General features: G+C 39.8%; 1 protein-coding gene across 1 annotated transcript in view; it reads left to right on the top strand.

Moving 5' to 3' along the window:
• Positions 1 to 6,934: 6,934 nt before the first annotated feature.
• The window catches only part of LOC124859962 (F-BAR and double SH3 domains protein 1-like), a 45,899-nt gene continuing 40,425 nt past the window's right edge, over positions 6,935 to 12,408 (top strand). The window contains exons 1-3 of the mRNA XM_047352886.1: positions 6,935 to 7,071; positions 10,728 to 10,825; positions 10,966 to 11,011. Of these exons, the coding sequence (XP_047208842.1) occupies positions 7,051 to 7,071; positions 10,728 to 10,825; positions 10,966 to 11,011 (165 nt within the window). The 5' untranslated portion in view covers positions 6,935 to 7,050. The remainder of the gene's footprint in view (positions 7,072 to 10,727; positions 10,826 to 10,965; positions 11,012 to 12,408) is intronic.

Genomic DNA, 12,408 nt, shown 5'->3' with positions numbered 1-12,408 from the left:
ATTTTATTACTGGAGGTCAATTTAATGCCATCCACATAAATTGATTGACTAAGCAGTTTCTTTTTCAGTGGCTGCACAGTGGTGCAGTTGGTAGCACTGTTGCCTTGCAGCAAGAAGGTCCTGGATTTGACTCCCAGCCGGGGGACTGTCTGCATGGAGTTTGTATGTTCTCACCATGTACTCTGGCTTCCTCCCACAGTCCAAAAACATGACTGTTAGGTTAATTGGTCTCTCTAAATTGCTCTTAGGTGTGAATGAGTGTGCGCATGGTTGTTTGTCCTATATGTCTCCGTGTTGACCTGCGATGGCCTGGCAACCTGCCCTGGGTGTATCTGCTGGAGATAGACACCTTGTTACAGGTAGCAGAAGACTTGGGACTGCGGTGGAGGTTCATCTGCCAGCAGGACTACAACCCTAATCATACAGCCAGATATGCAATGGAGTGGATTAGATCACAGCACATTCATGTATTAAATGACCTCTTCAAAGTCCAGACCCAAAACCTATTACAAATCTGTGGGAAGACTTGAAACATGATGTCAATAGACACCCTGAAATTTAAGTCCAAAAAGATTACAGCTGTAATTGCCAGACTTTTTAAGACTGTTGGTCACAGATCCTCTACATCCAGTCTGACTGAGGCTAAGGTATTTTGATTTATCAGATTCTCAGATTTGTAATGTGGGAAAATGCGAAAACGTTTGAAGGGTATTAATTAATACACGGCTCAAAAAAATAAAAGGGAGCACTCAAATAACACATCCTAGATCTGAATGAATGAAATATTGTCATTGAATACTTTGTTCTGTACAAAGTTGAATGTGCTGACAACAAAATCAGACAAAAATCATCAATGGAAATCAAATTTATTAACCAATGGAGGCCTGCATTTGGAGTCACACACAAAATTAAAGTGGAAAAACACACTAGAGGCTGATCCAACTTTGATGTAATGTCCTTAAAACAAGTAAAAATGAGGCTCAGTATTGTGTGTGGCCTCCACGTGCCTGTATGACCTCCCTCCAACGCCTGGGCATGCTCCTGATGAGACGGCGGATGGTCTCCAGAGGGATCTCCTCCCAGACCTGGACTAAAGCATCAACCAACTCCTGGACAGTCTGTGGTGCAACGTGACGTTGGTGGATGGAGCGAGACATGATGTCCCAGATGTGCTCAATCGGATTCAGGTCTGGGGAACGGGCGGGGCCAGTCCATAGCTTCAATGTCTTCATCTTGCAGGAACTGCTGACACACTCCAGCCACATGAGGTCTAGCATTGTCCTGCATTAGGAGGAACCCAGGGCCAACCGCACCAGCATATGGTCTCACAAGGGGTCTGAGGATCTCATATCGGTACCTAATGGCAGTCAGGCTACCTCTGGCGAGCACATGGGGCCGTGCGGCCCTCCAAAGAAATGCCACCCCACACCATTACTGACCCACTGCCAAACCGGTCATGCTGAAGCATGTTGCAGGCAGCAGATCGCTCTCCACGGTGTCTCCAGACTCTGTTACGTCTGTCACATGTGTTCAGTGTGAACCTGCTTTCATCTGTGAAGAGCACAGGGCGCCAGTGGCACATTTACCAATCCTGGTGTTCTCTGGCAAATGCGTCCTGCACGGTGTTGGGCTGTGAGCACAACCCCCATTTGTGGACGTCAGGCCCTCATACCATCCTCATGGAGTCGGTTTCTAGCCGTTTGTGCAGACACATGCACATTTGTGGCCTGCTGGAGGTCATTTTGCAGGGCTCTGGCAGTGCTCCTCCTGTTCCTCCTTGCACAAAGGCGGAGGTAGTGGTCCTGCTGCTGTGTTGTTGCCCTCCTACGGCCTCCTCCACGTCTCCTGGTGTACTGGCCTGTCTCCTGGTAGCGCCTCCAGGCTCTGGACACTATGCTGACAGACACAGCAAACCTTCTTGCCACAGCTCGCATTGATGTGCCATCCTGGATGAGCTGCACTACCTGAGCCACTTGTGTGGGTTGTAGAGTCCGTCTCATGCTACCACGAGTGTGAAAGCACCACCAATATTTAAAAGTGACCAAAACAACAAGGATTTCCCTGTTGTCTATTCCATTTGCACACAGCACGTGAAATTGATTGTCAATCAGAGTTGCTTCCTAAGTGGACAGTTTGATTTCACAGAAGTTTGATTTACATGGAGTTAAATTGTGTTGTTTAAGTGTTCCCTTTATTTTTTTTAGCAGTGTGCTTTGTAAGGCACTGCAGTTATGACATAAGAAACTACCTGATCATTCAGTTTCAGTTTTTTGTGGACCATTAAATAACTTTAACAATCTGGCACTTATCCATCCAGTTCCATATCTTCTGAGTTCCAGACAAGATAGGGATGAACTCTGCGGGTGGAAGCTGCTGGTATTGGCGTAGGAGGCTCTGCTGATTTGGAGGAGTGTTGTAATGGCATACAGCATAGTGGCAACTTTAAATTTATGAGGTTTTCTAGCTAAAAGTGTAGTAGAGGATTGGAGAGCCGACCAGCAGGTGATTGAGGAAACCAGGCCTGCGGAGGACAAGCATGGAAGCAGTTGGGCATCCAGGTAAGTTTTCACTAAGGAGGAAGTTGCTTGAAGTACAAAAATAAGCGTTTAGGTCTTTCATAAGTCTTGAACCAAGGACGTACAAAAGACACACCAGGTGAGTATCTCAGAGGTGTTTTCAGTACAAACTGACTGTAGCTTGACTGAACCACAACGGTTTATCAGCATGTGAAGAATGATTGCCTGGCTCCTTTCTTTCTCAGCAGCCTAATGCAGAGATTACAGGGAGGTGTGAACATTGCACCTGACCGCCACATCCAACATTGGAAACCTACAGCACAGATGTACACCTAAACACATTCACATTCCAGAATCAGAATCATAACCTAGAATTAACATGGTACTTCCACTAATTTAGGTTAAAATGAGTTAGCTGGAAAAGTAACTGAGTAAAAAACTTTGCACAGCTAGATCTGCTTAACATTCATTTGCTACAAATGAGAACAATTCTAAGTTTGTTTAAACAGATGGAAGCTGTACTGCTTTCGCATTCTCCTGAGTGACAAAAAATTCAAACATTCAATATTCAATCCTTACTCTCTAAGATGTCATTGACTTAAAAATAGTTTATAGTTTATAAAGAAGTCACATTTTTACAAAAGATACAGGGTTTATCTACAAAATTTATGAAACCCCCTCAAATAATTAGGCAAAATGTCAAACATTTCCTTATTCATTATCTTTATTAGGAGGAGGCACAACCGCACTGATGCAATACAAGAATTCCTTAAGATCCTTGAAGGCCTGGGAGGTGATGGAGAGGATCCAGTGGCTGGATTTATGCTGACTGAAGGTTTAGAGATGATTTCAAAAAAACATTTTTTAAATCTGGATGCCTTCAGCCCTCAATCCTGCATCCCTACACAGGGTCTGTTACACATCTAGTCTTCTTCCCCAAAACTACCTGCTCACAGAAAAGAAAATCGTAAGTCTTCTCATCCCTATGAAAAATGCTCAGCTGTGTCCACACACCTAGAATCTTATAAATGCCTGTTAGTGGGGAAAAAACACAAGCTCCGGATACTCTAAATGGCATTGGCTTATCACGTTCCATTCAGCAGCCCTCCTCAAAACCTCTCCAAAACACTGATCTGGTGACGATTTCCTGAGATGTCAAGGTTCTGCAGCTTGGAACATGAGTGATAATTTCGTAGAGTATTATCCGTGTCATAGTATCAAGCTGTAGATTTACAGTGCCTTGCAAAAGTATTGAAACATCTTGACCCGTTTCACAATTTGTAACATTAGAAGCACATACTTTAATGTATTTTATTGGGATTTTATATGATAGACCGACACTAAGTAGTGCATCATTTGTATTACAATTATACCGTCTGTTGGACTAATTTGTATTCAGCCCTCTGAATTATTGTATAATCACCATTCACTGCAATTACAGCAGCAGCTAACCTGGGTGTTACATCTCTACCAGCTTTTTCCATTTAGGGACTAGAATTCTGGCCCATTCTTCTCAGCAAAATAGCTCAAGCCCACTTTGGAAGGACAGCATCTGTGAACATCAATTTTCAAGTCTTGCCAGAGATTTTTAATTGATTTAAGTTTGGACTTTGACCAAGCCATTCAAAAACAAGTAAATGTGTTCAGAATTGTCTCATATTTAGCCCCACCCATCTTCCCATCTGTCAGAAAACAAGCAGTAAAGCATCGAATTAAAAAAGGCAGGTTTTTATTTACCCAAAAGTATGAAAAATGGTTAACAAATCCAACACTTAGACAGGCAGGCCAATAAAAGAGGTCAACGCAATTAACTAGACTCAAAAATCATGACTAACTAAACCTCAAACAAACATAAGACGAACTGACCTCCTGAACTAACACATAAGGTAACTTAAATATCCGTTTAGCTAAATCATATATCAAACAAGGGGAAGACAAAATGGCTGCCACATTACAAACTAACACAAAACAATGAAATAAACTCCAAGCACCCCTTAGGCAATGAAGCATGTGGTTCAGTCCATTGAGGCTGTCAGAAGTACTTAAGGTCCCTCAGCTCTTAACCACACCTTTTGCCAACCAGGAAGGAGAAGCCAAACCTCCAGGTAACTCAAACAAAGAAAATGGTAATAATACAACAAAAGAGCATTGTGACCATGAACTGTTGATGTGTGCATTGCATATAAACATTGTAAAATAAAATAAATAATAAATCATACAGGTTTCAAGTCAGGTATATACATTCCAATTAATCCTAACTATCGAACAATGCAGTCAGGTTCTGTCTATTATTCAAATTGGTTAAAACATTTTTTTTTCTAAGGAAACCCAGCAGATTGCATCCAGTCAGTGACTTGCAGCATTCCCTCCTCCTGGATGAGCACGTAGAGACAGTGGACAGTGACTTACACTGACTTTGTAACAATCCCTCATGCCATAGGCTGAGGGATGCATGTAGCAACAGTAGAAAGGAAACGTTTGCTTTTCCATACAAAGAGCATCCATGCATAACGCATAGTCTACACGATTTGCACAAAGCCTTTTCCTGATTTGTCTGGTTTAATGAAGAGAGGGGGAGAGAAACAGGCAGAAATTCAAAGACAGTTTTACTGTTTTGGAAATTAGAACACTTCACTAGTTTTGTTTCATATAAAATTGCAATTATTAATTATTTTGATGTGAAAGCGAAGACAAAAACATTTTGCAAAAGAATGTCAAATAGCCATCACCATAAAGTGTTGAAAATAGAAACAAACATACTGTAGCATGTTCTGTATGTGGATTGTTCCTACAGTAGTTTATGACATTGCCATATTCTATAGATATTCCTTGTTTTTGGGGAGAGTTGCAGAGGTTGAGAAGGTTAGTGTGTTCTGCTCTGTACGGTGTGGCTGAGGCCATCAATGGCTAAATAAAAGAGCTCAAGGCTTCAGCCCCAGTCATCTTGTGTGATAAGAATTAAAATACAATATTTTATAATCACAGCATCCTGGCCAACACTCTGTTCTGTGTAGGAAAAGTCACCATTAGTCAAGAAGTTATTTTTATGTAAGCATTTATATTTCAACATTAAGGAATAATTTTACCAGGTAATTAACATTACCTCCTAATATACACTTTGGCCCTGATCTTCAACAGGTTTGCAAGTACAAAACCACACACAAACCTGTTTGCGTCTGCAAAGCTGATCTACAAATGAGGTGCTAATAGGATTGTGTGTGTGTAATCAGCGGAACAGCAATTTTTTCTTTTTCAATTTTTAGCAAATTTACCTTCAAGAATATTGAAAACATATTATAATGACCCAAACATGCAAATGTATGGGAGGGGGCTATGCATATCACCCACAATGCAATTTATCACACCTCAAACAAATTGCAGTGCTGTTTTTGCATCTTGATTTAGCATGTTTGAAATGCAGGTAGTTACTGGGATGCAAAAATGTCTGCTGTCACTGTGGCTAGAAGGATAGAATGACAGATGATGGAGAGAGAGGCATCTTTACATGTGTCAGCAGATTTGGGTTGTCAAAAATAAAAATAATAAACTAGATGAGAATAGAGGATTCTATTTAGGATTATCCAAGGTCTGATTTGGAGCCAATGACAAATAGACGCCATGATCTCTCCTAGGATAAAACTCCTTGCAACACTTTTTTCTTGCGTCTGGATCATTCCAGCGCACCATCGCTGTCAGTAAGATCATCTGCTGCTGAAGCACAAACCTGATCGTGAAGAGGTGCGCATTGGTGGTGGAACCCAATTATTTTGGTATGTGCAAGGCAAAATAAAGGCTCTATAATTTAAAACAGCATACAAAAATTATGAATAAATAGGAAAATGTTACTTAGCTGTCTATTTGATTTTATTAGCATAATAATAGGCCCATTGTAAATACTCAAAGTAGGTTAGTATATTAAAGAGGGAAATAGTTGAAAGGGTGCCTTGCACAGTACGGTATGTGTGGTATCTGAACACAGTTAAATCGCCATGCTATTTGAAAGGGCCATGACTCTCACAGACGCTGGCAATGAAGCTCTGAAGGTTGGATGCCATCAGGGAGAAGTAGTGAGTGGAAGGTGGGCATCTGTTCAACTCAGTGTTACTAAAGCTTAATCTCTTTAAAGCATTACCTGTTACATTTCAGCTGTTTTTCTGTTCACTACAGCCACTATAGAAATCTGCTAAATTAATGGAAAACAAAATCAAGCTAATAAACAACATATATTTGGTCAGTGCAGTGCTCCTTTAACACAAATAATAAATGCTTGTTGAGCCAACAGCAAAGGAATGTGGCCGGAAAACGGAACATTTGAAGAAAAACCTTCAACACAGCGCTTTACCTGAGTCTGCTGGTCTTTGCTGCCCTCTCCAGGATTGTTTTCAGCTAACACATCAGTGAGTGAGGGAGAGAGAGAAAGAGAGACAGGGAGAGAAGGGGTTACACATGTGTGAGTTGATCTACTGAGGAAATAGCAGCTGAACCCAACTACAACAGTAACATAGAGAGCAAGCACTGAGGCAACGCAAGCAGCATGCAGCCACCACCCAGGAAGGTAAGTGAGAGTCTGATGTAGAGAAAGAGCTGGCAGACGTAGAAAATATTTACTGCTTTCTTAACCTCAGTTTTAAGCCTACTTTCACTTTTCTGCTGGCTTGATTTTGATCGCATCTGAACAGTTACTTCAAGGTTGTAGCTAAAACTGTTCCTCATTAGGTCATTGACTTTGTGCATTGCAGTAAGGTATTTGCAACATTTCAAATGGTACCTTATGCTTATTGGAATATCAAGGTTCTTCCAAGTTTTATTGAAACAGTTCATATAAAGCACTCTGTATTTAGCATTAAAACTTAACAAATTATGTCTTCAGAAAGCTTCCAGAACAATCTTTACACTATACTCATGCTCATGAATGATATTAATAAGGGCTTTTAGAGTGGACCCCAGAATGTAGACAAGTAGGCAGAAACAGCTCAGTGCGTAGAAAAGGTTTAATAGAAAAGAAAACACAACTCTTACAGTGAGACATGGAACGGCAAAAACAGACCTGGACATGGGTGGACACGACGTGAACAAAACAGTATTGGATCAGGTGATCAAACAGTATGGACCAGCGAGGAGCAACCAGAACTGAAGAGTATATATAGTGGATGGCACAGGTGAAAACAAGGAGACTGATTGGCATAAAACAGGTGGAATAAATGAAGATGATTATGGTGGCAAAGGCTGAGAGTGAATCCAAACCATGACTGGGAAACCAAACAGAAATACAAGGACACAATCTAACCAGAGGAAATATCTTACAGAAATGACACATGAACAGAACACATGTATACATAAGAAACAAACCCCAAACATCTTTAAAGCATGACAGAAGGTATTCTACTGTACGGATTAGGTCTACATTAAAGTAAAGTCACCTTTGCCTTTTCCTCCAAACTTACTAAGTTTATTCAAGTTTGAAAATAATAGGTTAATAGTTAGAATTTGGCCTTTTAATAATTAAAAGTCCATAAACCTGTTCTAACTCCTGGTTACACATGCTGCAGATGAAAGGGAGCTATTTACTAATTACAGCACCCTCCACACATATTGGCATTGCTGATGAAGATGTGCAAAACCGAGTTATCTTAGGGTCGCCAAGTTTTCATGATCCTGGTTCTGTTTGCTTGTAAGTGAAACCAGTAAAAAAAAAAATTTTTCCTACCATCACAAACAGAAATATGTACATTTTGCTAAATGCCACTGGGAATTTAACTGCTTTAATTAGACAAGACTAAGATTGACCCTTCCAGTAGCAAATACGTCAGGTGGGTTTGGTGTGAAACAATGTCTAAATTATTGAGAAACTATTGCTGAATATGGTAGAGGATCTCGGATGCTGTGTGCCTGTCTTTCTTCCAGTTGCCCTGGCAACCTTGTTAGATATCAGAGCATCAAGAACCATCTAAAAAACAATACAATTTGAATAAAACCCAGGGACCTCTGCAAGAAAATTTAAATTAGGTAATCAATGGGTTTTTCAGGAGGATAATAATCAAAATAATTGTCTCAAGTCAAAACAGAAACATTCAGCAGACAGAAAATAACCCTTCTTCCCTGGTCATATCAAGATTTTTATTACCTTATACTAATTCCAGTCATTTAGATATAGACATCGGTCAATACCGAATTCTAGTCTTAAATCAATGATACATAAGTTACATACAATAAAGTAACACACTACATTCTATTATTATTAAATAGTCCATGTTAGTATTGTAACTGTTTAACACCAATTATGTTCTGGATGCTGCAGTCTCTCCTATCTGCACATAAACCTTGCCTCAACCAGGTTTTCTAGCAGTCACCATCAGTATGCTGGTCCAAATTTACTGTAATGTTTTTACAACGCATCATCTGAGACACACATAACTTTATTGTTTGTTTCTAAATATACACTACATTGCCAGAAGTATTTGTCCGTCTACTTTTACATAATGACATCCTATTCTTTATCTATAAGGTCAAATTTGTTGATGGAGCCACTGTTGCCAGCTACAGCAACTTGAACTATCCCATAAATATCTTCCTCAAGGTTTAGGAGTGAGGTCAGGACAGTCAAGTTTCTCCACATCAAACTTTAAACTCCTGCAGCCATGGAAGTGATTGGAACACTGAAATTCATTGATTTGGTTGTGTGACCGAATACTTTTGGCAAAAAACTATATATCTGACCTAATAAATGCAGCTACAGTCTTTAATGAACTTTAACTTTCCATATGCTGAACTTTATACAGATGTGCTAGGCTAACATTCTTCTTTATTTTCATATGCTGTACATCTCTGCAGCTCCACCACTGTGATAATGGCCATCTTGGCATTTTTGCTGAATAATGCTGATGTGTGTCATACTCTTTGTTTTTTGGATGATGAATTAAACAGTACTATGTGAGTACTAGCATGGCATCAGTGTGAAGGGACTAATAGCCTCAAGCTGTTTCATTTTGACAGACTAGTTCTACATGAAATCTCCTCTGCTGTAGGTACAGGAAGATGTTTCAGTTAGCCTGCATGAGAAGCTGAGTTACATACCTCTTTATACCTCGCTTGAATTGTATCATCACAAACAGGATGTTTGACAACAGAAAATAAGTCATTCAAATAGTCATATGGGAAGGGAGCATACATTAAAATGATCAGAAAGTTTACAGTTTTCTTTTAATTCTGAGATGATCGTGTTTTTTCCCATAGGTTTACCATTGCTGTTTTTAATTGGCAACTCACATTTACTCTGGGATAGATCTGAAACTCTTACCTTTAGCTCATACATGTCTCCGTTGAACCAGTCATAAAGTCTATTAAAGTTGTGAGATGAATAAGCAGTGGAAACCTTTGGTTCTTTCTGTTGGTCTCAGTACACAAGCTACTGTTATAGCTGGCATCAGAACATAACAAATGGAGGGAGGATGTACAGCAAGTTACAGCAAAATGACCTGAACGTATTATTTAGAATTTAATCAAGTAAATAAAAATAAACATTTTAAAATAAAGTATGTCTGTCAGTTAATCAGTAATTTGTTTAAAGCATGGACGAGTTAATAATGGTGAGTGAAGTGTTGTACGGATTGACCAAAGTCAAACTAGTTTAGTAAGAATTAGGAAGGAGTCTGTAGGTTTTTGTAGTAAAAATAGTAATAGGTTAACCAAAATCCACACAAAGGTCAAAATGACTCAGGCCCAGACCAAAGCCAATGTCTCCTTTTGATTCATAAAATGAGAACCACCTACACAGGAAAAATGCTTGCAGAAGAAGAGGAGACCATGCATTCTGGAAGAAATCCTGCAGAAGCTTTTGTAGCATCCTGTACAACAGCACCAGTTCTTTTTTTTAAAGTTTGTATATAAGTGCTCTTTGGCCAGTACCTTTGCATGGACTGGTCCACCACATGCCATGGTGGAGTGCTACCTTAAGGTACTGAAAGAGCACTATATCACAGTAATTTGGGATGTGAATAAACACCCAACAGTTCATACATTGGGACCAGCCAGTATATACAAAGTATTACACATGAAACCTACAATCATGTCTTTTCCCAAATCTTCCCAAAAGAAGTCTCTGTGTGCATTCTCAATAATAACAAGCTACAGACAGGAAGCAAAGACGGGGCATACTAAGCTACAGCTATGAAAGGAAATGTCTTTGTCTATACTTTTCTGAACTTGTTGCAGGTAAAGGAAAGCCAGCAAGTGAAACTACTGTTCTCAGAGCAGCTCAGCAAACTGCAGTCCAAACAACACCAGGACACCGAACTGCTCGAGGAGATCAGGTGGGTGATAATACGCTGTTTCACTAGAGTGTGGGACATCTGTATGAGATCCTCCGACACGATCAATGATAGGCTGAGGGATCAATACTGACAATCAATAATTGTGGTGTCAAATTCTGTTTGTTTGTGTGTTCCCCAAGGTCCTTCAGCAAGCAAAGAGCAGCTATAGAGAAGGAGTATGGTCATGTGAGTACACATGATCTATTTTAGTCCACTGCTGGCCCTGTTTCCAGCACCTTTTATGGTTTACTAGAAAGAATCATATTAATTGAATTGCTGTTCTATATTTGTGTCCAGTATCTTTTCCTGTTGCCATAATCTTTGGGACTTTGGTTTTATGTTTTGCCGTATTTCTACCAGTTTGATTTTTTATGCAGTTAATTCCTTAGTTTTAGGATTCCCCATATTTTTGTACTGTGCTTGTATTTAATAAGTCACAGTAAGTTATTGAAGTTGTGTTATTCTCACCATATCTACTTACAGAGCACACTGAGCAGTCCTAACTTTATTAAATATTTTTGGGGGGACAAGCCATGACATAGTGTCAAAAATTAGATGGTGATAACTTCTGGCTTCAACTCTGCATCGGTGAATGTTAGTTTACACAATAAGGCACCTTACTGCAGCTGTATTTTACAGTCGTGGAAAAATTTGGACAACTCATTACATATTCGGATCTGTAGAAAGAACTGTTCAGATCCTGATGTCCAATCTTTTGTTATATCACTGGAAAAGGATGTGATTTCATTACACGTTAAAAACCAAAATTAACACTGTTTTACTCATTAACCAAAAGATATCAACGAAAATGCTTTTTCTGTCAAAAGGTTAACACACAGTGGGCCCTGATTGCTGGCCTGACCCCCATTGATTGAAAGAACTTTAGTGAGCTGCTTCTTGCAGCCATCTACCATCTCTGACATCAATCTGAGGAGGGTTTGTCCCACTCCTCACTTTCAACTGTGGAAGGTGTTTCTTGCATGTTCAGCCAGCTTCAAGTCACCCAAAACGATCTCAGTGAGATCAAGATCTGGACTTTTATTTGGCTGATAACTTTCCAGCCAGACCTTGGTGGATGTACTGGTAGTTCTGCTTAAGCTTTATTTGTTTACAGACAGTCTCACATTTTCCTGAAGCATCCTCTGACTGTTGGTAGAATTCATGGTGGATTCAGTGATGGTGAGTTGACCAGTTCCTGCTGCAGCAAAGTATCTACAGCTGTTTGGAAGTTCTTTTCCTGGAATAGTGTATTCACTTCATATCAAACATGTCCTCTGTTGTGGTGTCCAAAAAATGTTATTCCACTCCCATTTGTCCAGAGAACATTAACAAACATTAGCAAAAGTTCTTCTCTTGGTTCATGTTGGCATGACAAGTTAAGTGTGATCTTCATGATTTTCTTAAAGAGCACATGATTCCTCCTTGTACACTTCACATGAAAACTAAACCTATACACTCTCCTGGTTGTACAGGCTTGTATTACCATATCAATGGAAGGAAGGGTCTCCAGTAGGTCCCATAATAATGTTTTGTAGGGTTTGGAGACTTCTTCTAACATCTGAAAGTCTACTATTAGGGTAAAC

Source organism: Girardinichthys multiradiatus, chromosome 23 (assembly GCF_021462225.1).
Source record: "Girardinichthys multiradiatus isolate DD_20200921_A chromosome 23, DD_fGirMul_XY1, whole genome shotgun sequence".
NCBI lineage: Eukaryota > Metazoa > Chordata > Actinopteri > Cyprinodontiformes > Goodeidae > Girardinichthys > Girardinichthys multiradiatus.
The sequence above is the reverse complement of the archived record's forward strand: the minus strand, read 5'-3'. Positions and strand labels throughout refer to the sequence as shown.